The sequence below is a fragment of the Copadichromis virginalis genome, linkage group LG5 (assembly GCF_057382275.1).
Source record: "Copadichromis virginalis isolate Kocher_CV1m ecotype Utaka linkage group LG5, C_Virginalis_male_GT1.1, whole genome shotgun sequence".
Taxonomy (NCBI): domain Eukaryota; kingdom Metazoa; phylum Chordata; class Actinopteri; order Cichliformes; family Cichlidae; genus Copadichromis; species Copadichromis virginalis.
In genome coordinates this window covers 35,833,202-35,859,303 of record NC_140622.1, presented here as the reverse complement: position 1 = coordinate 35,859,303, position 26,102 = coordinate 35,833,202, and the positions used below count along the sequence as shown (strand labels likewise).

The 26,102-nt window shown below is 38.6% G+C and overlaps 1 protein-coding gene across 1 annotated transcript in view; it reads left to right on the top strand.

The window, feature by feature from the left end:
• Positions 1 to 26,102, top strand: part of asic1b (acid-sensing (proton-gated) ion channel 1b) — a 184,381-nt gene that overhangs the window by 71 nt on the left and 158,208 nt on the right. The window contains exons 1-2 of the mRNA XM_085457586.1: positions 1 to 1,301; positions 8,200 to 8,395. The exon at positions 1 to 1,301 is cut by the window's left edge and continues 71 nt beyond it. Coding sequence (XP_085313712.1) covers positions 940 to 1,301; positions 8,200 to 8,395 — 558 coding nt within the window. The 5' untranslated portion in view covers positions 1 to 939. The remainder of the gene's footprint in view (positions 1,302 to 8,199; positions 8,396 to 26,102) is intronic.

Genomic DNA, 26,102 nt, shown 5'->3' with positions numbered 1-26,102 from the left:
TCTGGGAAACCGCTACTGGTCTAAGGTAATTTTTTCCTGAATTCACGGAAAATAGTATTTTCCTAGAACCTTCTTACTCACGGACATATCATTTCAGGAAAAGAAAAAAAAAATCAGAGTCATTATCATTGCATTGTTGTGGACGCAGTTCGGAGGAGGGAATGGATGCAAGCGAGCAAGCAGAGGCGCACCGAGGCAGCTATCAGACAGAGCCAGCTCCTCTGTGATGCAGCTGTTTATCCCGTGGAAAACCCAGGACACCCGACGACCGCTCTTAAAACGTTAACAGGCGAGAAATCAGCGGCTGATTGTTATTCCACGCGTGTTGGGATTTGCTCGGGAAGAAGAGACGCGAAAGCCATGTAGCCGGTCTGTTCTCTGAACCGCTTTTATTTTCTAATTCCTTGTCTTCTTCGTAGTGGTTTATTTTCTACCTTTTCAACCGTGATCTGTTCCCGCAGAGCTGCACACTATTTCTGCTGTTTGTGCTAAGCTTGGAAGCCAGATATCAACTCGATAATTTTACAGAAGTGTGCAGGAGAGAACAGCGCTGGCATCTTTCCATGCGCGCTTTCATCGTCATTATTATTATTATTATTATTATTATTATTATTATTATTATTATTATTATGGAACTGTGACCCCAAACGAAGCAGCATACAACGCATGCTTCTCCCACATTCACTTTTTACAGGTGTTTTCAGTTAAGAACTTTGTATTTTGAGGATTGTAAAATGCTCTAAATGTCGAGCAATTTTGCCGGCTGTCAGTGACGCAACATCTCACACAGACTGCATGAGAAATACATGCGTAGAAGGGCGTGAACTTGCGGCCACTAACCTCCTCCTCATTAATAAAGCATCTGCTTATCTACAAAGCCACTTTGCTCTTTTTGCGACCTCACACCCATCATTCATCTAAACTCATCTCGGGGACATAATGGATCTTAAAGCGGACTCAGAGGACATGGACTACAGGCGGCCGGCTCCCATTGAAGTTTTCGCCGCCAGATCCACACTGCATGGCATCTCGCACATGTTCACTTACAAGCGGATGTATATCAAGCGCACCCTGTGGATTTTGTTTTTCTTGGCCTCCGTGGGTGTGCTGGTGATGGTGTGCGTGGATCGGGTGCAGTTCTACTTCGAGTACCCCCATGTCACCAAGTTGGATGAAGTGGCGGCTTCACTGATAATATTCCCTTCGGTAACCTTCTGCAACCTCAACTCCTTCCGTTTCAGCCGGGTGACACGGAACGACCTGTACCACGCTGGGGAGTTCCTTGCCTTGCTCAACGGCAGGTGTGTACGTCCAGAAGCCATTTACAATACCTGCCTGTGTGTAGGCTGGCTTACTGGTGATTTTATATAAGCACTAAAACCACACCTCACCTGCACCCCAAGTATTATGTAGCCTAGTGTATGACAAATGCAGTGGCTGCAGGGGTGCACATCTGTGTGGATTTATCACATGATGATTCAGGATCTGATTGTGCCCCCAGCATTTAGCTATAACACTAAATTTTTGTTGTTGTCACATTCTAGTGCAGTTATCATGAAACTTAAAAAAATATCTGTGAGCACTTAAAAATCGTTTGACCACACCACTAAATATCTGCATGTCTTCTATAGACAGTCTGTGTGTGGAAGCAGGTTTTACGCTTTGCAGCCCAGCAACAGCAATGTTTGAGTTGGCATTTAACTTTGGAGCTTAGGTGTAGTCTGCATTGTTTTAGCTGAGGTCTTATGTCACATGGAAGAGCGGGGCAGAGTTTTACCACCTGTCTTTGGCTGTTGCTATTAGGCTACTGGAGGAAATCCGGACTTCACTGACAAAGCATGCAAAACCTTCCAGAGCTCTGAGAGCTAAAGATTGTAGTATAACGCACGTAAGTAAGAAAGTGAGGTTAAAGGCTAAGGATGAAAATGTAGTGACATTACAGATCTACTGTCTACTGAAATCCATATTGCACACATGCTACCATAGCTGTGAAAAGCAATGGAACAACAACCATTAACAGCCACCTGTTAAAATATGCTGATAGTGAGAATGAGCACACCTTAACATAGATGCTGAGAATCCTCCAAGTAACAGATAATAGATAAGCTGTTTCTAAGTGTTTAATAAAGGCAAATATAAACATGCTAATATAAATATTGGATAAGTAGAGGAGAAGATTTTTAAACCCCCGCTGACAAAGTGTTGAGAGACGTGCATGATTCACAACTGCCATCCCCTCCCTTTACACTTGTTGCTTTCTGCTGTGCTTTGATCATTTAGTCTTTCGGCAACCATGACAAGCACACTGTTTCATGTTGAAACTTTTAACTCTGAATTTCTTCAATTCTTCTTTTCGATGTTATCCAGATTATACTGATCCCATTTTTCCAATACAGATAATAATCCTGCACTTTGCATTTGCAGCTAGAGCAGGAAGAAAAATATCCCACACAAATACACATGCACACATGGACACACAGATGCATAGACATTGTTTACTGCACTTACGCAAACATAAAATATGTAATACACACAAACATGTCTCAATATCATCTTGAATTCATTTTTAATTTTATTTTTAGCTTATTGATTCACAAAGTGTTGCAGCCTGAGGCAACGCGTACAACTGTGCATGCTGTACATGCTGGAATGACATAAATCAAATTCTCTGTTTTCATACTGGATATCATTTTTCTGTGACCCTCATATATACATCCATATTTGGGTTATAACTTTACAGGATGCCAATAGATTCACTGTCTTGCGGATGTATTTTGCATGCTTTGTATGGTATAGATTCCGAGATTTGTTTCCGGGTTGTTTGTAGTGTCAGCTGGAATAGTAGACCATTAGGATATCAGTGCAGGTTTCCATCTCTCTGATTTGTTATTGCAGGTGTAGCCAGATTTTCTTTAAAAAGGTGCACCTAAAAAAAATAAAAGAAGATATAGGAAGCAGAACATTAAAGCAACCTTACTTGCTCCAAGTGACTTTGGGATGAGTTGACTTTTGATGGAGGGAGGGGACTACAAGGAGAGGCAATTAACTTGTGTCTCGTAAGCTGTGTGATGAACAAGTCTTTATCCCCGTGTAATTAGTGCTGTTTGTTAAGCTACAGAGTTGTGCCACTGATTAACACTGTCATCTCCCTCTCCCTTTTCCTTGCCCTCTCAGTTAGCTTGGCCTGGGATCAGGGTTGGGGTAGGAACGGCATTCATTTTACTTTTCTTTTTTTTTTAAATGAGGACGGGACAGTTTTTAAAATGATTTTTAAATCAGGTTTCAAAGCGGTTAGAGTGCTAAAGAATGTGGAGGAAAACAAATAAATTAGGAACATCTTGGACGCACAGATTTTACACTAAACATTGATTGAACAGAAGATTTTTCAGTGGTAAGCCTTCTGATACCACCAGACAGGTAGTAGGTTTGGACAGAAAATGACAGAATACAAACAAAATGCTGTGTTTGTGGGTCGGTGTCTATCACTGTCTCAGGAAGAAGGAGTAGGCAATATCTACCCTTGCAGTGATGCCAGGCTTTCTTAGACACTGAAGTTTGAAGCTGAGCTGCTAGAAATTTCACCTTAACTTACTCGACTCCAGCAGTTTCCAAGCAGCCACCCACCAAAAAATAAATAAATAAATAAATCACTTTCGTATTGTATTTTCTCAGGTTGGAGTTACAGTTAGCCGTGCAGAACATTAGAAGTAAATTGCTCAGTTTTATTTTTATTATGTTGCAAAGGCAATTAAATGATAATTAGCAAAAGAAAGGTCATTTCAAAGAGGTGTTGGTTATGTGGTTTGTGCTGCCAAGAAGTGTTAGATCAGCTCACGAAAACCAGAGAAGCACGTCTTCTGCTTACACAGAGCCCGAGATTAAACATGTTTCCTGAGCTTGCAAACATGCTCTCAATTCCCACGAGCTACATGTGAAATGTAATGCTCCATAACTTTGACTGCCTTATCTGTCTCAGCAAGATCATGGCCGTATTACAGATTTAAGTGGTGTAAAAAAAGTGCACGGATGGGGACACTGGGAGGCCAGGTCATCGACCGGAAAAAGCTGATTTTTCAAATCTGGGTTCATTTGCATTTATAGTGTACTGTGGCTGTTTACCGCAGAGAATATTACAACTGTGGAGACACAGAAATTTTTGCATGTTTTTACCATATTTTCGTCTTTGGCTTGTTTGTGTATTTCTCATCAATACAATAGATATTTGTTTGGGTTTTCTGTGCCTCGTGGCATCCTTTGTTTGCATTTCTGTGACCTTGGCCAAATTGGAAGAATAACTGAATCGCAGGTGCACCATCATGAAGATATGATTATCCAAACTCAGCCACCAGGAAACATGGCACATATTCATTTTCAAGGGCACTGCACAAACAATCCAATCCTTGTTAGTGTATGAGTTCAATTAGCGCTAATTGGATAATTACCTGAGATTATGTCAAGATGTGTTCATTGTTGTGTCACACAGCCCGAGGTATTAACATCAAAACAAATGTAGTGCTTTTGCTTTTGTTTGTGTGCGTGTGAGAAAGAGAGAGAGTACCGCCTTGTGACCACAGTCTTACTGTGAAAGTCCACTCTTAAAATCAGTGGCTGCTTATATTTGCTCTCTCTTCTCATGAGGTGGCAAAGTGTTGCAGATGGTCCTTCATTCGTTTTAGTCCCCACAAGAAAATTAAAGTGCTTGTGGCCCATAATCCAATTTAGTCTCCCCCTCCCAGACGTAGAGAGTTTGCAGTGATTGCTTTAGGGAGCAGTGGCAGGGCAATATTAAAAATCTACCCATATTATTGTGATTGTATGCGCTTCAACTAAAGCCTCCTGACTCGGGGATGTGAGCGCAGCGTCTTAAGTGCTCTCCTGGCAGCTTTGTGTTTCTTATAAAACAGTGGCTCAGGATACAATTCAATTAAGTCCAGAATGTACCACAACAGGCTAGCTTCTTGTTAGAATAGAGTGTGACAGTGTTGTGATGTAGTTCCCATGTGGGCAAGAGTACTGGAGTTGTGATTGTCAGAGTGCTTTTAGGGACCAACATTACTAAAAACATGACAATTTGTAAATGGCTCCACTGACAGATATTTATGATATTAGTACCACTCTGTCCTCTAATTTTAAACTCACGTCTGAAACAAGTAATACATAGACAGTAGTAATCATACTTCCATTTTAAATACTGAAAATATTAAAACCACATTCACAGAAAAGGTTTGTATCCTTACTAGGTGACACTTATTTCTTGGAGTAACCACCACAGTTTGTCCAATTCTTTTAGCAAGTTTCTCATCTTGACTTTATATAGCAGGTTTTCATTGTTCTCTACCTCCTTCTCTTACTTTTGCTCTATTATTCTTTTTTAATGACAACTTTGATGCCGTACAGGAAACGGCATTCAAAGCCTTGATTACTGTAGCCAGAGTATTGTGTTAACATTTGGGAAAAGTGTGGTTTTCCTGGTTTCCTCCTCCACTACTATTGTTTCTGGGGGTTTCTCAGTCGTGAAATTTTCCTGCTCTTTTTTGCTTGAGCAGTCATGCTTCTTTTCTCTTTGGACTGCTTCGCTTTTTAACATTTAGGTAAACATGTTTCCTTATTTTGAAAAATTGCAGTGTGGCAATATGCTCCAGGATGCACCTTGGAGTTCATTATATGCCTTCCAAAGAACACATCAAACATTTTGAAACCAAGAAGGGCTCCTTCTTAAAAAGAAACAGTATAAAAATGTATCACTTTCTTTCAGTTTCAGTACTTTTCAAAAAGCAGTAACCCGTAAACTGTGAAGAATCAGGAGCCAGATGAGCTACTACATCACTAATCCTCTGGTTTTCAATTTTATCCTTTTATTGTTTGAATAACTTATTTCTGGAAAAAAAAAATTATGCATTAGCTTCACTCTGAAATGATATGAACATGTTTTTCTCTAACACCCCTTATTACTTACAGTATAACCGTTTAATTGTACGCAACACTCTTTTGGCCTGTAGTAAATTAATGAAAAGTGAACTATACTAGAAAATAAGTACCACATAGATCCACTATCTTTAATTTATAATCTGTATCAAAGATAGTGCTTAACTGTCTTGTTTTTTGGCTGTTGTGTCATACCAGTTACTGCTTTTTATTCAAATTGTGGAAAAAACTCTGATTTAAAAGATAAATAGCAACCAGCAGCTGCTATTCTCGTTGAAAATTTAAACTGTAGCGATAAAAAAGAAGAAGTTATAATCAGCTAGAGTTAATCCTGGTTGATTTGTTAATGTTAAAAAAGATCTCTGATGTTCCGATGTTGAATTTTAAAACTGTATCACTTGGCATTCATTTTAAATCTTGAGCAGAATAATAGTCCCGATATTGTCTGTCAAAGCGCTGTGAACTCCATTCAACACGAAGCATGACCGTCTCTGTTCGGTGTTATGAGCAGGAGAACAACCCTCATTTTAAATTACAGCGCATACCACCTCATGTTGTGAAAATCTTTTTCATTTAGTCTCTACCAGGAAAAAGCACTGTAGCAACAGTGAAACATATTACATTTGGTTTGGGCATAAATCAAAAATACATCTCCAGCTGAATATTAACGCAGTGCTCCCAAAGAAGTAATGTAACATTTCATTTTTTTATTCATGGATCAGCTTATGTTATTCCCATCATCAAGCGACAAAATCTTGTTCATTATCATAGACAAAGCTTGACCTTGTGGAATTTTTAAAAAATCCATTAAGCTTTACCACCAATTATGGTTTGAAATAGTGCCCATGCTCATGACAAACAACTCTGTCGTCAGTGTCCACAAAGTCATTCACAGATTTACTGTCAGGCACAGGAAGAGAAGGGTATGCCTTTGTCTTTCTCCGTCTCTGGTTTTCACTTCTTCAGCTTGGGGATAAACTTATTCATGTTTGCTAGTGCAAAACGAGTTGTCCAAAATTCTTACAATAAAACAATATATGAACCTGGTCATGATATTACTGCTTCTGCTCAACATCACATATGAATTCAGGACTCTACCTTAGTATTTTGCAGTAATTCAATTTTGAAAAAACAGAAGCTGTCCTCTTCACTCTCAGTGTCCTACAACAATGATCTCACAAGTGGCTGTCAGTAGTGCTTAATTTTAGCGCTCTATAATTTGGATGCTTGTACCACTGATGGCCCATTGCTCAACAGGGGTCATCAATGGGCCACTTTTTCGCTGCGCGGGGCCATACTGTTTAATTGAGGTTACGTTGTATCAGTGAATGACTGTGAGCAGGCACTAGAGGTTGATGGTAGCTGTCAAATTAAGGCATAGCATAAATGATTTCCACAGTGTTTTTCTTCTGTTTCATTTCTGTGTGCATTGATGCACGCAAATTACTGCTTCTTTGTCATGTTTTTTCTTATTTGTTTGCAGGGGAAATGAGAGGTGGAACATGGTAAAATTGATCCATTTTTCACTTTGAAAAAAATTGCAGCAGATGAAGATTTATTTATTTACACTAAATAGTAGGTGTGGAGGATCATCAGCCTGAAAGCAGCATTCTGAACATTGTTTTCTACATGATCGCTCTGCCACCACATATAACCCTAATTGTTTAACAGACCGATTAAAGTAATTGTCTGAAATGAAATATTCCCATCCTGTAAATAATGAGCTGCTTTCCTGCACTCCATGGAGACTGGTATGCCACAGTTAAGCTGTCAGTTTCATAAAACTAAGATGATATTGTGAGAGCTTTCTAGCTGCTCTTCTGATGATGCTGACATGTATGTACACCTTTTTTTAAGGTGAACGGTAGATATCCACTTGTTGCTGCATCTGTGTTATTAATGTTTCTTCTGCCAGAAAAACGTGTGTACCATCTTTTTAGATGTGACAGAGGTACAACTAAGGTTGTGTCTTGCTTCTTTAACAACCTTAACTGCATTTAATACTTTGAGTGAGAAAATAAGGAATAACAGGATGTTTAATATTACAATCTGACAAAGTGGATTTTGTAAGCTCAAGGTAAGCAGTTTGAAAAAAGAATTCTTATAGAGAAAAAGAACAACCTAAAATGTTACTTTTTTTTTAATTTAATGAGGCAAAATCCTTTTTGTGATATTGAATTTGCAAAACCTAAGTACATTAGACTTGTGTGTTAGTTGTGCACATGTGTGTATTTTGTGATCAATGTTGACTAAGTGTAGAATCTTTCTGTCCAGGTATGAGATTCGGGACCCACACCTGGTGGAGGAAAATGTCCTGCAAATCCTAAAGGAGAGAGCGGACTTTGACAGCTATAAGCCTCGGCCTTTCAACATGCGTGAATTTTATGACCGGACAGGCCACGACATTAAGGACATGCTGCTTTCCTGCTCATATAGAGGGGAGGAATGTGCAGCTGAAGACTTCAAAGTGGTGAGTTGCGCACGTAAACAGAATCAGCTGAGACCTATGGGTCATCTAATCATGCTAGTGATACAAAATGGGCCTTTATATAGTTTACTGTGCCGTGAAGTTTAGCTGAGCGCTGTTCACTGAAGTCTGCTTTTGGGAATTGACTTTGCAAATATATTAAAAGGAGAGATTTACAGAGACAGCGCTTTATCATAATTTCAATCGATGGTGCTCCATCCTTCCAGATTCTTCCATCCCCCTTCAGAATTGGACAGTAAACCATTATATAGTTTACTGAGCCCTGGGTCATTGCCACAACACGTTCCATGTAAGTACAAAGTTAGAACAAATTGACGCTGTGAAATATTTTCTGTCTTTATCCTATTTACTGAATGCTTTCAGATACAGTTATTACCTGAAAGCTTTGTGACCTTAGTATTTGTGATAAAGTATACGAACTGATCTTGTAAAGCTGCAATACAACTGTGTAACCGCGGGTGACAGTAGTTAATGTACTTTTTTTGTTGTTTCAGCCGAGTAAGAGCCAGAATTACTGATTATATAATAACTGATTCTCACACTACAGCTGTCAATCTCACTAAATTCTGGTAATACAATAAAAGTTTTGCCAACACTATGAAGTTTAAGGCTATGACACTGTCTCTTTCACTTGCTGAAGAATGCTAAAATGTAGAAAGAAGACATTTGTGTCTTTTGTTTAATATTAATTTGATTTTTTTTGCTTATTTTATAGTTTCGTACTGCACTGTTTTTCAAAACTTTTTTGCCCGACAATATCTGCCTATTCCAGCTGGAAACAGAGCTTATAAGTGCACTGACATTTACCAGTGCTGTCTGTGCCACAGTACGGTCTAACAGAACTTAAGAGCTGATCGATATTTCTTAAGACATTTGTAGTTTTTAGTGACAACTTACCCACAGTTAGCTGATTTTATAAGTGTGAAAAATGTGATTATGTGTAGACAGATCCTGTGTACTGTTCTGTTTAGACTTCACTTGCAGTCTGAGGTCTATTGACAGTGCACATGATAAGCTGTAGTTAAAAGAATCAGTGTATAGACAAAAGCGGAGCTGTAACATAATTTCCAAATCATCAACGATTTTGTGAAAAATATAATAAGCAATTGCACTTTTATTCAGCTTTTTTAGGGTTGTCTCCATTTGTAAACAATGTACCCGCTGACTATACCAGAAGGCTAGAAAAATTGGTTATTGCCCGCAGAGGCTAAGTCATCAAACTAGCGATAGGTTCCCATGTTGTTATCCGAGTACCTCTGACAGTGGTTACCGTAAATGAAAGAAGCAGATTTTAAATTATGCCATGAAAATTTGACAATATCAGGGCCTTAACTGATTGAGAATAAGAATAAGAGAAAAAGAGCACCAAAGGATTGTAGGTAGAGACAATGCAGCTTGAGCAAGAAGAAATGTGGTGGGATGACAGTTGCAAAGAACACACACACACACACACACACACACACACACACACACACACACACAATAAGACACATACATACAAATTTTGCACATTACAAACAGTGGCAGCCTACTGTAGGAGTAGGAACTAGTCTTAAAAGAACAACTATCCAACAGATGCTCATGCAGGTGGCAAGTGAGGATGACACTGTATTAATAAATTGATATCGCCTGAGAATCCTGTCTTGAAAGCGATCTAATACATCCTCAGAATGTGTTGGAAAGAAGCCATGATTAAGCTTAGTAAAATGAGCCCTCAGTCCAACTCTTACATTCTTTGTCCTCCAGTGTTTCTTTATTGTGGAATTTTTAATGTGTTTTTCCCCCAAGTGCTATAAAACCATGTAGTTGAGAGGTGGGCTGCATGCTCACATGGTGTGGCTGCTCTAATGTGCTGATGTGTTCACATTTACTGTAGTTAGTTGCGCTTATAGCAGATGGTACTTCACAGCGCTCTGCTGTACATTTGTACGGTTGTAGACCTGGATAGAACAGCTCAGCAGAGAGCACTAATGGTGTGGAAAGAAGCTTCAGCGTGTTAGGAAAGGGTAAGGTAACCAGTCTCACCAGCCTCCACCTCCAAATCCCAGAGTATGGAAGCATTAAAGCTGTGATTAACGCTGTTGGCAGCTTCTGGTTGTTTTCTAGCTAGCACAGGCAGTGTGGCTCACTAGGTAGTCCCTGGGTGTTGAAGATAGCCAGAGATAAAAGATCACTGCTACCTACTGGGAGCAGTTTGCTGACAAAAATGGTAGATAAACAACAGTAGTACGTAAGGCAGCTTTTTCCAAAAGAATCTGCAGTGTAGTACAGTCAGATTTTCTCATAGATCCAGAAACTTGAACATATTAGAGTTCTTTAGTGTATCAGAATTTATTTCATGTTGTTTTTCAGTTAAGGTTCAGGTGTTGAGTCCAACATTATCCAGTCAGAAGTATTGTGTCCTTGTCAAAAGTCACTGGTGTCATTATCCAAATACCAAATACCCTGTGGGATCCAGTACAATATAATTTTTAAATATTGCTGCTGGAAATATTAAAAATTAGTGACTAATTATCTCGTATCATGTTTCACTGCTGCAACTTTGTCCTTCAGAAAAACATCTGCCAACTTGGAATGCAGATGGTTTAGCTCAGATGATATTAAAGAAGAAAGTTTCACATGAAAATGAATATCAATTGATGGCCTACGGCCTCTGAACCGTAGCTGCATGAGATAATATAAAACCATAAAAAGGGAGCAAAATACAAAGACCATAATTTGATAGTTTATGGGTTTGTTTTTAATTGAAGGTGCGATAAATGGATTTCGAAAGTATGCGATCGCTCCCTAGAGAGGCGGCCTTTGCATTTCACCTACAACAAGGACACTAAAGCTAAAACCATCCAAAATATATTGAATGGCTATAATACACTACAGTAAGACAACTGATATTGCACGAACACTATGGATTGCATGTGCCATCTTACTTCTATTTTTACTTTGATACAATGTACGGCATTTTAAGAGCAAAACTACCAAGCATACAGTTTGTCTTACTGCATCCCAGTGGAATTCCCTACAGATAATATGTTGATCGGCAATGTCACAACCTCTAAGTTATTCAATTTTGAACTCTTTAAGACACCCACATCCAACTTCAGTCACCAGGGAGAACTTTGACAGGCTCATAACTTTGCTATCAAAACTCAAAACTGAAGCTTGGGGGCTGACAGAAAGTGTAAGAGAGAGACAGACATTACATGAGAGAAAAAATAGGAAGAAGAAAGAACGAGAGAAAAAGAGCCAGCTAAACAGAAACTGAGGCCCAGGTAACAACAAAGTCCTTGGGATAAAACTAAACATAATGGTCGAGTACTGCGGAGAGGCTCAAAGACACAAAACAACAGCTGCCACAGCAGGAGCAGCAATAGAAGTACTATCGGTACGCACAGGCTTGTGCTCATTTTAACCTCTTGGAAACTGCAGAGCTCCATTGTAGGGCTGGGTATCGTCACTGATTTCTAGAATCAATTCGATTCCGATTCACAAGGTCCCGAATCGATTCAATCAATTCAATTTGAATCTGGGAAATTTTGCCTTTGACAGTCAGAAATATTATAATTCAGATCAGTACATTTACATATTTTTGTATCTACAAAAGGGAAGCTGACACTTGTGAGACTTTATCAAAGGTGTGAGCATCACAGCAGATGTCTTTGTGTCAAAGTAGCTGAAGATAAACATGAAGGTGATTTTCCTGGCCTGGAATTTTTAAAAATATTCTCCAGTACATCAAAAACGAAAGAAAACTTTTAATCAACATATGAACATTGCCTCTGAAGTGACAGCGGTTTTAGTACAGACATGGCTAAGCGTTTTGCATTTTGCATAATTTTAAAAAGTTTAAATTTGGTCAGTAGCCCATTGAACGGCAGAAATTAGGTTTTCTTTTCGGAAGTAAGTAAAAGGGAATAAAAACAGCGGCCGACAGCGCTGTAAACAACGGTAGACTTGTGCGTAACAAGCAAGCGAATAATGCAGAAAACAGATTTTTAGATGGGAAACTGTTCTTGAAGTACAGAGAGAGAGAGAGAGAGAGCTGTGCATGAAGTGTGATTTTTGTTGTGGTGGAAGCAAAAAAGCAAAAGTCAGAGGGAATCCATGACGATGTTTATGTGAAGCGTAGTTTGGATCTTCTTTTGCTGCCGGATCGGTCGATATTGTTTGGGCAGAGATCAAACTAACAGCTTTACCCGATCGTGTCCGTAGGGTGAGAAAGGCAACATCTCACTGATTGTGATCCACGGGTCCGCGCTTTGTGTTTATGTCGTTGTGCAGAATCTGTGTTCCTGCTCTCATTTACTGTTTTAGCTGTTTGGTGGTTGTCAAAATTTTGTGAGGTTTCACCTGAGACTCTGGCATTTTGGGCAAAATAAATTTATATAAAAAAATCAATTCAGGATTTTAATGAATCGATATCACGTTATCCAAGCCAGAATCGATTTTAATCGATAATCAAAACCCACCCTTACTCCATTGTATGTCTTTTACAGCTCCCCGTTTGTTTTCCAAAACACAATTAAATATGGCACCTGTCCTTCCTTTCCACTTGTATCTTTTTGAGTCGAGAAGGACAGAAAATATTATAAATAAATGAGGTCATGATAGTCACAAATGAAGAGCTATCTTTGAACAGATCTTTGGTTATAAATAAAAAGATTTTGATTAGTTATCAAGTTGTCATAGTAGTTCTTAATACATTAGCTTCTACCCTTTTAATACACAGTAGTGTTCCTCAAAAATGTTGAGCAGACCCTCAGTGCCTTATATTTTGCTTCCAAGGAGCCAGGCTTTATTTTTTAAAGAGGTCTTAAACAAATTATTCAGACTTTTCAGACTTCAAAGCTTTACTTTGGACATTGGCTACTTTTTCACTCATTTTCGGTCTAATCCTTGTACCTGACCATTGTTCCTTGTTTAAGTGACTTTAAACTGAACAATAAATTTTTCAAGCATAAAAAGGCGTCTAATTTAAGGGAAAAATGGTGTTGTCTGCATATTACAGACAACTTAACAAAGACCTGGTTTTAAATAGTCTTTAGGCTGCCTGATACAAAACACACATTTTTACCTCCATTTCTTTAGCTGAATCTATAAAAACTGACTAAGTTTACACAATGAACTGTTAGCTGATAACCTGACATATCTTGGCATGGTATGCAGTGTAACCTTAAAATATCTGAGGAAACTGAATAAGTTGAGGGCAAAGAAGTGAAAGGCATAAAAAACAAATATCTACTGCAGATAAACAAAATCTGAAAACCATGTTACAAAGATAAAAATCAACAAAGGCCTGACATTGGATCTGAGAGATGCACCTGGGCCTTTAATTGATTAACCTCATCAGAAATGGTTTCAGTGGAAGGCTGACGAATTAATTAAGAGAAACAGGTATGGTTTGGCCAAGGTATGCCAAATTACACGTGAATTACGCATGAATTTAAATTTTAAAAGTTAGGAAAGAGACACAACAGTCAGTGTCTACAGACATAAATAAAACACGAGTGAGGCTCTGTCATGCTTTCGGTCTAGCCAGCCATTGGTTTTTAGGATCTTCTCAAAATGAATGGACTCATGAATGTAGAAGAATATGTTCAGTAGTAGAGTACATTCATGCTATATCCTGGAAAGTTTATACATTCATGTTATAGTACAGTGGAACCCCAACTTACGAAATTAATCCGTTCCCGAGGGTCTTTCGTAAATCAAAGCACCCATCGCGCCTTTTGAACGAGGCGATGCTGAACGATAGGCTATAGGCTAATTGCTAACTAGAACAACAATACGTCGTTCAAGTGGAACAGCGAAGCGCAAGTACAGAAGACAAGGGGTTGTCACATGATTCGGAAGGCATTGTGGGCATTGTAGGCTCAGCCAATCAGAGCCAGCGGATTTCGTTACACGGACATTTTGCCGTAACACGGGCAGAAATATTGCCGTTCAGTGCCTTCGTAACTTGAATTTTTCGTGACATGGGGTATTCGTAAGTCGGGTTCCACTGTATCTGGAAAGTGTCCGACTGGCAACAGCTTCATTTTTGATCATGGTAATGATCCCAAACACTTTGCCAGTGCAATGAAAGCATACCTGGATAAAAAACACACAATGGAACACTATAGCTCATGGAATGGTCTCTCCGAAGCCCAGACCTCAAAATTACTGAAGTATTGGGGGACCGTCTTGACAGAGAACAGAAAGAAGCGCTTTGAATAGCCAGGAAAACTATTCCTGAAGATTTCTTAAAGAAATTACAAGAACTCTTAAGAGAGTTTAGGCTGTTTTGGTCATACCGACTTTCAAACTCATTAGAAGTGTACAAATCCTGATTTTGCCCTGTATACTGTATTTCAAATTTTCCAAATAATACATAAGAAGTAATACATAAAGAAATGAGGGGTTGCTAAATACTTTAAATGTAAATTTTTACAGTAGTGCAGATTCCAAACACAACAGTACTTTCAGGCAGTCACTATAGTGGATGGATGTGCAAATTAGATTTTTAGCTTGGATATGCTTCCTGACACAACCTTCCCATTTATCCAGTCATGTGACACTCCAAGACTTGGTTTGTGTCTCCTACCAATCTTGAACTGGGGAACTTTCACATAGGAAATCGTAAGGAAATAAACCACCACACCACGGAGCCTACAGCCTCTAAATAAAGAAATAAAATAAATTATTTCAAAAATGTTTTTATTAACAAAAATTATACAATTACACTGTGTGAGCATGGTGCATGTAAAAAAAAACAAACTTTCATTTGCGAAAATGTGTAAAAACAAGAGGACTATCATTTAATACTATTAACAGCACAGTCTGCCCGTACGTGGTGTTGACTGTCAGTGTAAGAGATCTGAGGATGATCTGATGATCTCAGCTCTAAGGATTAATTTTTGAGTTGAAGTACATTTTTGGATATTTAATACTGAGAAAACATGTCAGACTTTAAAAAAAAACAACCCACAGACACACAATATTACAGTACTTCAATAGTGCCTAGCCGGCACTTGCCTCTCAAGAGAAAATCTTTTAGAAAAGATCCTTCATGCAACTGTGGTTAAGTTATGTCACATTGCAGTGTTGTGTCAGATAAGCAAAAAAAAAAAAAACCCTAAGTACTCTGAAATATTTGTGAGGTGATATTTGTGTTAAATTCTAAGTTATGGAGTTTTTCAAGATCATTTCAGTCATTTTAGCTTAAATTACTGACAGATCACACTTCATTTACTGCAAATCTTCTAGCTGAGAACCCACTTTTGTGTAACCCAGACTCTTGCATAATTGCCATGGTCATTCTATTGAGCTGTTGGCTCCATTTCAGCTGTCCATTGACCCCCAGAGTCCACCCTTGGTGGGACGGAGACGTGTGGCTAATGAGGTGTAATCAATACAGAAAACCTCAGAGACGCCCGCCGATGGATTGGATTTACGCAAACAGCAATCTAAAGGATAGGTGGGGCTTGTTAAGTCTTTTTTTTTTTTTTTTAAATATTGTTGCTCTTCACAAACAGAAATGGCAAGAATTATTGGTGGCTGTAGTCGTTCCTCCTTCTAATCTATATTAAGTACTCCACACAAGCAATGAGCATGTCCCTTCTTAGGCTGAAGTTCCATTACTTGTGTTACAAGGGTTGTATTTCATTCTTCAACCATGAACATAAAATATACTGCTAATCCTGAGTCGGTTTAGAGTTGGGGCTAGCTTAAGGCATCTAATTCCTTAGCTTTATTAGTTATGTAATCCAGTTTAATTAGATAATCTTTTAAATTTGAATACTGTTGAGACTGCAAGTCTTTTTAGGTAACTGGCATCTATAATAGCAGAATTTCAGCGGTGCTTTAATCTGCCATTCCTCATAAACTGTTTTTGACACATCTCACCTTTGATCCACCACGTTTTATTCATTGTTATTCCAGTCTTATCCATCAGCTCAAAGCCGATGATTCTGCTGTTCTTTTTGGCCAGACGATTCCCACATTTTTCCTCCTGAGGCTAAATCAATCAATTTGCTATTACCCTAGAACTCAGAGACATGGATCAATTAGGTTTTTGCTGAGTAATGAATGAATGCCTAATGTAAAAATCTCCTCTTTGAATGTAAAAAGCTACTGGCTCTCCTTTGATGGCTTTTAGATTCATGGTGATTTACTGTCCTCACTTCTCAAGTCAAATTAAATTTTACAATGTGTCAATTCACAATATTTGATCCCGATCTCTCCGAGCACCTCGCTCACTCTTTTCATTTTTAAACTTGAATGTGCATTATGTTGTCAAACATCCAACAAAAATGGCAAATTATTGGTAAGTTACATTTTAACTGCTTTCTGAGTAATATTGTATAAAGCTAAGATGTCATAGTGACGACCCAGAATAGCAAATTCCACCTAACATGGCTTCCTCCATTGCTTATGTTATGTTGGCCTTTCCAGCGGGGCATGGAAGAAATAGATTTCCTTTCAAAGGGCTTTAGAGAAGGCTAAGCATGTCCCCTGCCCCCAGCACACATACATACACACATACTCCTTTCATCTGACCTCTTTTTTGTCATTTTAATTACACAAAGAAGGACTTTTTTTGACAATTTAGGCTCCTACTGCGTGAGGTACTCTTTGGACAAAAGGTGAAAAAGAGGAGGGAAACAGATTAAGCCAACTCCAAAGCATGGAGAGATCTGAGAATCCATTTATTCCATGTGACCTGCCAGTGCTCCTAGCGTTACAAAATTATTTTTAATAATGAGTCGGGTGGGCAAGCTACGCAGTGGGGGAGAGAGAAGAATGGAAGAAAGAGATGGAAAGAACTTATCCTTTAAAGAATCGATTATAAACAGTTTGGTTCAGATCAGAAGCATCTGATGACTGTGCAAAGCTTTGGAATGAGAGGAAAGAGGGGGCAGGAAACTGGAATATGTGTGTGTGCCAATGGAAGAGTCTATGTTTGGCTCTTGGTTTGTGGCGCTGGGCTGCCAGGGAGAAGTATACCCACCGTGACAGACCAGGAGCCAGAGCGCACTAGCTGAATGTAAAACAGGGTGTTCCTTAACTCTATGCTTAGATCTTTCGCCTGCATGTGTGTAAAGCTTTTGCAGTACTTCAGTGCACAGAGAGGGAATATTCGGTTCAGATTGTGCTGACAGGCTGAGTGATTATTCACCTAGCACTGACAGGTGGCACACTGCTGCATTAGTCAGCTAATTACCATCCAGAGTAATATTAGTGGGGCTGACTGTTTTTTTTCCTTGTCTTTTTCTCTTTACCATCATTTTATAATTTATTAATATTTCATGGGAAACCTGTTACAGTCTGCATTGGTAGATTTGGCAAATTGTATTCATCATTATTGCTTTTGAATTCATTACTGGAAAACATGATTAATGGTTTTGGCATTTAAAATTGATTCTGATAATTACAGTAGCTGATTGATGACTGCGAAACAGAATATGTGCCATTTTCTGCAATAGCATGATGTACCTTTTGTCTTTGCTGTATTATCAGATATGTTACTTCAGATAGTGAGAGATAGACAGGTCAAAAATATGTTTCTTTCTTTCAGAGATGACAGGGTACAGCTATCGCCTTGTGTTTCAGTGTCTAGGGATGGAGTGAAAAAGCAGTTTGAACACCACCAGGGTCCCGCTGGGACAGAGTTTTCATCTTACCAGCCAATGTCTTGATTATTTTTTTCCTTCTCTTGTCTCTTGGGTAAATTCCCTAACCCGTCGACTTCCTTTGAGATCAGTATTTTTTAAGTCAGTGGACAAAAAAAAAAAAAATACTAGTTGTGTTAAAAAAAATTCAGTCATTGTAGACCTTTTAGTATTTTTTGTTTGTAAGCATGTAGGTGGGTACATATGTGAAGCCAGGTCTATGCCACTTCAGCTCGATTCTTATACTCTTTTATTGATGTTGAGGTAATCTTGCAATTAGATCTTCAAGTGGTTTGCCGTTGCACCTGGAGTTGAGAGTTTATATATTGCTAATCAATAGTCTGTAATAATGAGCTTCGAGGACTACTTCTGATAAAAAGACACAGTAACGGAACATGATTATAGAAAAAAAGCTGGTGGGCTCTTTTATCTTCAATAGAAGGTTAATGGCCTACAGCTTACTGCAGTAGTGTCTTGGATACAGATATTTTAGGATGACAAAAAAATATTTAACATATTCAGAAGTGAATCAGATTAATAATATATATGAAACTTGTTGATTTACCTGAAACTGTGACTAACAATGAGAAGGAAGGCAGTAATGCATTGTGAATGATGAAAGTGCCCATTGGTCTGTGAAGCATCATGTTGGTATCACAACGTCAACATTTTAGCTGTCGTCTGGGGTTTTGGAGCCAGAATTGACCTTGTACAAGGAGGTGGGGTTGTCAACTAAAGCTAGCAAGTCTGGTTAGCAAGTGTAAGTGCTAAGGAGTCCACCTCAGGGTTTGATTGATGGGTCCCCTTATATTTCTTGATGCATCTTGATGCTACGTCCAGATGAACAGAATCAACTCTTGGACGTCCCCTTATATTGGCAGTGCAGAAGGGACACTGGGCTTGCTCTTTCCTGTTTTATTCTGGGGCTGGTACAAAAATCACAGCATACAGTCATCATTAACAGTATGTTATGCAATTGCATAACATACTGTCTACTTATGGGGTCTACTTATTTTTTCATGGTACTGCATTAAGTACTTTGAAAACTTTCTTTTTCAGATGACTGAGTACATTGGACAGTCAGAGAACTAACTATAAAAATATTTAAATTTTACTAACCAAAACTACTTTTTTTATGCTTGGTTTTTTTGTTTTTTACATTTTTCCCTTGTTGATTTTCCTCTTAATTTTCAAAAACAGTAGGTCTGTCGGGTTTGGTTAACTGGTGATTCTAAACTGGCTTAAGATGTCAGTGGGAGTATGAATGGTTGTCTGTCTCTCTATGTTGGCCCTGTGCTGACAGGCTGGTGACCTCTCCAGGGTGTAGCCACCTCTTGCCCTATGTCAGCTGGGAAAGACTCCGGGCCCCCAGTTTACACGTGGAGCAGAGCAGATACCCATTTTGAAGGGGTGTGACAGGATCAGCCAAATCTTTTAAATAATGATTTATGTTTAAATTATTTGTGACTCACTTAATTCTATTTTATTTTATTTTATTTTATGTAAGTCTTCCTTTTGGTTTGGTGGGAAGATGGTCCCTTCAAGTCAGTGGCAGAGAAGATCATGGAACAGTCATGTATTTGCTCCATGAAAAGGGCTTCATTATACACTAGGAAAAAAGCATCATTATACTGATAAGACCTACTTACTTGTCTTTGTTGAATACATCTGTGATTTTCTCCCTCAAAAGTGTTATGAAGCTCTCATTTTGAAGTGTTTGCAGCACCTGAACTCACATGTCGAAGATGTCCCAGTTAGTCAGTGAGTCAGCCGGTAAATCAAAGTTATGAATGAATTAATAAAAGAGGCTTTTGATTTATTTCTGAAATGCAGGCATGTCACTCAACAATCAGACAACCTCCGTGTGTCCTTATTGTTTTCTGTTCACCCACCACATCCTGAAGGCAACAGCTCATCTTTTGTTTATTGCATGATTTTCTAGTTTTTGGTTATAAATTTCAGAGTTGCAACCTTTTAAAAATAGGCCATTATGAAAACTGGCCTCTTTTTCATCTGCCAGTAACTGAGGGAAAAGACAGGTAAGAAACAAAGATTCAGAAATGATCTAGAAATAGGACAACAGTCAGTTAAATTTCCCAGGTACTACATCTAGATACCATAAACATTTTTATTTGTAGATAAAGAGCAAGTTCTCAACTTAAAAAAAAAACATTGTAAGATTAAAATTTTCACATTGTTACCCATGTTTTGTAAAGACTTTTATTCTTTAGTTTTTTCTAACACAACCATATATAAATATATACAGGGTGGGCCATTTATATGGATACAGCGTAATAACATGGGAATGGTTGGTGATATTAAAGTCCTGTTTGTGGCACATTAGTATATGTGAGGGGGCAAACTCCTCAAGATGGGTGGTGACCATGGTAGCCATGTAGAAGTCGGCCATCTTGGATACAACTTTTGTTTTTTCAATAGGAAGAGGGCCATGTGACACATCAAACTTATTGGTAATGTCACAAGAAAAACAATGGTGTGCTTGGTTACAACGTAACTTTATTCTTTCATGAGTTATTTACAAGTTTCTCACCACTTATAAAATGTGTTCAGTGTGCTGCCCATTGTGTTGGATTGTCAATACAACCCTCTTCTCCCACTCTTCACACACTGATAGCAACACCGCAGGAGAAATGCCAGCATAGGCATCCAGTATCCATAGTTTCAGGTGCTGCACATCTCGTATCTTCACACCATAGACAATTGCCTTCAGATGACCCCAAAGATAAAAGTCTAAGGGGGTCAGATCGGGAGACCTTGGGGGCCATTCAACTGGCCCACGACGACCAATCCACTTTCCAGGAAACTGTTTATCTAGGAATGCTCGGACCTGGCACCCATAATGTGGTGGTGCACCATCTTGCCGGAAAAACTCAGGGAACGTGCCAGCTTCAGTGCATAGAGAGGGAAACGCATCATCATGTAGCAATTTCAAATATCCAGTGGCCTTGAGGTTTCCATTGATGAAGAATGGACCCACTATTGTTGTACCCCATATACCACACCAAACCACTTCTTGGATGGATCCATCCAATGTGGGTTAGTGTCAGACCAATAGCGGTGGTTTTGTTTGTTAACTTCACCATTCACATAAAAGTTTGCCTCATCACTGAACAAAATCTTCTGCGTGAACTGAGGGTTCTGTTCCAGTTTTCGTTTTGCCCATTCTGCAAATTCTGTGCGCCGATCTGGGTCATCCTTGTTGAGATGCTGCAGTAGCTGGAGTTTGTAAGGGTGCCATTTGTGAGTAGCTAATATCTGCCGAAGGGATGTTCGACTAATGCCACTCTCCAGTGACATGCGGCGAGTGCTACGCTGTGGGCTCTTGCTGAATGAAGCTAGGACAGCCACTGATGTTTCTTCATTAGTGGCAGTTTTCTTGCGTCCACATTTTGGCAAATCCAACACTGAACCAGTTTCACGAAACTTAGCAAGCAGTTTGCTAACTGTAGCATGGGAGATGGGTGGTCTCGTAGGGTGTCTTGCATTGAAATCTGCTGCAATGACCCGGTTACTGCGTTCACCAGATATCAACACAATTTCGATCCGCTCCTCACGTGTTAACCTCTTCGACATCGCAATGGCTGTGAACAAAGAGAAACTTGTAAATAACTCATGAAAGAATAAAGTTATGTTGAAACCAAGCACACCATTGTTTTTCTTGTGACATTACCAATAAGTTTGATGTGTCACATGGCCTTCTTCCTATTGAAAAAACAAAAGTTGTATCCAAGATGGCCGACTTCTACATGGCTACCATGGTCACCACCCATCTTGAGGAGTTTTCCCCCTCACATATACTAATGTGCCACAAACAGGACTTTAATATCACCAACCATTCCCATGTTATTACGCTGTATCCATATAAATGGCCCACCCTGTATATGCATTGATGAAAAGCAATGTTAAAAACAATTTTAACTTAATACAAAATCTATTATTATGGCTAAATATTTAAATAAAAATAAAAAGCTGCCCTTCCCATTTGGAACAGTTTTAAAGTGAAGAATGTCAAGCGGAGTGAAGACACTGACTCGGTGTTTCAGAGGGCATGGGTTTATTGCTGCTGGATCAGAGATTCATCAGGAAACCTGCATGCCATCCAGTAGTATTTCAGTATTCAGCGTCTGCCTGCAGGATCTTAAAGCTTAAGATTAAGATGAGAGCACTTTTTCCCCCCCATCCTCATCTGTATGCTGTTAGAATGTGTTTTTTTTTAATCTTTTTGGTCAACAACATTGTCTAATTGATATAACAGACATCAGCACACATGCACTTGAACCCCTCCAACTTTGGTGCTGCATCCTGCATTTTTCTTTTCTGACATCTTTCATCTGAAGGTTTCTGTCAGTCATTATCTCTTTTTAAGTCAAGTTTCCTAAGCTTACCCTCTTTATCTCACTATTCCCCAGTGATGAATTTTTTTAACCAACAGTAAGGATTGCTGAGAGAAGTTAAAAGCATCAGAAATCACTTACAGATTGCTGAGTGTACACTTCCCACCAGCCCAGTTCTCAGTGTGCCGACCGCAGAAAGGTGCAGCCAGCATATTCATGCAGTCCATCTAATTTATGGCTCTATTCAGTATTAAATATATGTGTACGTGGGTGTGAGGTTCGGTGTGTGTATGTGTGCATCTGAACAGGTCACACTCAGTAAAAATTCCAAATTAAATATCCAGCTTTGAGAGCCCCTGCAATACAGCTTCTGCTGACCTGCAACTCTGTTTTTTAAACTTCCCAAAAGCAAAGTTCATACTTTTTTTTTTTTTTATCTCTTTAGGTTGTGCACTTATCAAAAAGTTGCTAGTTTGTAATTTACTAAACTAGAGCAGGTCTGCCTCTGCTTTTAAATATACCAATCAGCCACTACATTAATACCACCTTCCCTAATACTGACCATTGTAACAACAACAAAATAAAATAAAAAATCTTGACATCTTCTTTTCTAGCAGCTGATTCTTTGAGTTAGATAAATTGCAGGGTCTAGGGGTTTGAAGGGCCTGGTCAGTCCTTTGGCTTTATTGTAAGGTTATCTATATATTGGGCCGCACTGAAGGAGTGTGGCCCACACATATTTTAAGGGCTGCTTTTGTCATACAGGCTAGAAATTGTGCTTGTGTAGTGTGCTAACTGTGGCTTCTGCAGCATTTCCCTCTTAATTAATATAGAAAAGTAATTCTGTTCTCAAGCCAAACTGACAGTTACAATGAATGTGCCAGGCCTAGGTTACAAATCAGTAGACAAGAGGTGACAGCAGAGTGGACCCTGTTAAAATACTGCTGCTGTACCCTTATTCTGTCACTGAGTTTATGTTCGTGCTTACCCAAGGAGCAACCAGCTGGACTGATAAGTACAGAGATTATTGTTTATGGAAGGAAAGAGGAATGCTGTATTGGAGAGAGGATGGCACTGCCTAAAAACATATGGCATACAAGCATTATCTCACTCTTTAAATGTAACCTTATGGGTAGTTTCTGTTGGCCCTGTTCTAATTCTCTATCAAAATACCAAAAGGGAAAAAAGCACGCTCACCTCAAAACAGACTAATGAGCACTGATGAACTCACTAAATGATTATTAATGACAATGTTGCTTACTTTCTTTCAGTGACCTTGAATTAATTAATTGAGTTATTTCAATGCATTAAAAAACAAAGAACAAACAGATTTTTACTTGATGAACCCTCACAAACCTCATAAATAAAACTGATTAATGGGTGTTTACTACAAAGGAATTTGTATGTGTGATTTTATTTTAGCGTTCCCAGCATTTCAGTGAAGTTGTGAACACTAATCCAATGTCTAGCGTCTAACCAAAGTTTCCTATAAGTTTTCTTTCTATGTTGTGTGATTGGCCGGTAAATGTGTCCGTAATGAAAGGTCAGAACTCTCAATTTTAAAAGGCCACCTTACTTGATTGGACTACCAGATAAATAAGGCTTCTTACTGTTCTTGTCTGGAGGGTTTTAGCCCCTTTATGAATCGTGGAATCTAAAGACAAGCTGTTGCTTTTGAAGTGATGTATCGGCACATAGAAGACTGTTTTTCACAGTTGGATTCATAGTTTTTTTTTTATATATCTCTGACTGATTTGTTTCATTTTTTCACCTTAAAGATGCTCGCCCTCACTTGCACTCTTTGAGCTTTTATTTAAATATACACTTTGAATCAACTTTAGATGTTACATCTACTTAAGCTATTGTAAAATAAAAAGGGACCAGGTGTCCACTTTCTCATTAGTCCATTGTTTTTTGTTTCATTTTGAGCCTCTAAAAATGGGGGACTTTGGATATAAATTGCTGTAATTCCTAAATACCTCATGTGAATCTTTCTTAAACCTTATGAATTAAAACTGAAAGCCTGCACTTTAACATTGACTGATTTAAATCATCTGCGTTGAAATACAAAGGCAAAAACTACAACAAAACTGGGTGTTTGCCCAAAAAGTGATGGAGCTAACTGTATATGTCATATTTGCCATGAGCCATGAGCAATTTACATTTTTTAAACTGAAACTGGATTACAGTAGCGCTGCTTATATAGTACAGTCTCACTTGAATATTAGCACCATTGCCAAAATGGGATATTGATTTGATTACTGCAGTTTTTAATATTGCAGTGCTGTGATTAGTTTTTCCATATAAAAACACTGTTCCTTGAAAAAAGGACTTTCAAATACTGGATGCAGTATAATGATAGCAATTGTGCACAAAGTAGATCCATGGAAATTGTATTTTGGCAATATGTTATATTTTTTGTTTTACACATCTTCAAAAAGACTTTATTTGTATTCTCTATTTGTTAGAATTTGTTATGCTCCAGGTACACAGCAACCCTTGGTTAAGCACAAATAGCGTACATGATTTTGATTCAAAATGTCAGTGTGTGTCAGTAAAGCTACTCTGGTATGAAAAAAAAGAAGTTATTATTCAGTTGTATAACTTAGAGTAACTTTTAACACTATTCTATGATGTGAAAGAAAATGATTTTTGGAATATTTTGTTAATAGTGAGGATAGGGTTAACAAAACATTTCCCCCATGTAATCCTACAGAACACACCTGGCAGCTTGTCCAGAGTTGTTCTACCTTTTAAGCTCTGGCACCTGCAGTGGGCTCCAGGTCTCCTTAAGAAGCTGACTTAGATAAGTACTGTACTTAAGAGTGAACAGATTCCCTTGATAGTCATCACCTTTTCACTTGGCATTACTAATAAGACTTAGGCCTTTATTAGATCACACAAAAGCCTTAATTTTTCAATTCAGAACTCTGATGGAGTCACATCTAGGAAAATCGCTTTGTCAAACAGGCTGTCAGAAATGGTTGGTTGGTACAGAGGCTTAGAGGATCACATCTTTTTTTGTATTATTTTGATTGTACTGTGATACACATGTCTGTGTGTAACAGTACCTTATCCTTAATACACAGTAAGGCGACAGCCTCTTTTCTGGTTCAAAGGCTTTAGTCAGGAAGCAGAGCTTCACTTCATGTGTTGAAGAAATAAAAAGCAGCCACTTAACACCGTTGTGCATGACTTCATCCTCCAGATTATGTTCAGCCAACTGGAAGTTGAAAGCTAAGGTTTGCCTAGTTGAAGAGAAGGGCAACGATGGTCTTCCCACCTGCGTGTGAGTGTGGGAGTTTATCCAATCCATGATTATGTTATCTGTCCAGAAATGATCTTGTAGGCAGTTTGATATTTTTTAATATACATCTATTCATTTAAAGGTGTAGGTATAGATCTACTATAGCTAAACTGTAGAAAACTGCGCACTAAAAATCCCATTTTGAGTGTTTTATTTAATAGCATTTTATTTAGCCCTAAAAAGCACTGAAAAAAGATGTGGGCTGTTGTTCCCATCAAACACACTGATCTGGTCTTTATCTCATCCACTCTCAAAGAGCATGCTTGATTACATCTTAGTGAACATGTGAATATACAATGTGTGTGTCCTCATATGCATCATAACATGAATGTATATTCCAAAAGCTCTCAGTAGGAGTGCCACTAGTCTATGCACTCTAA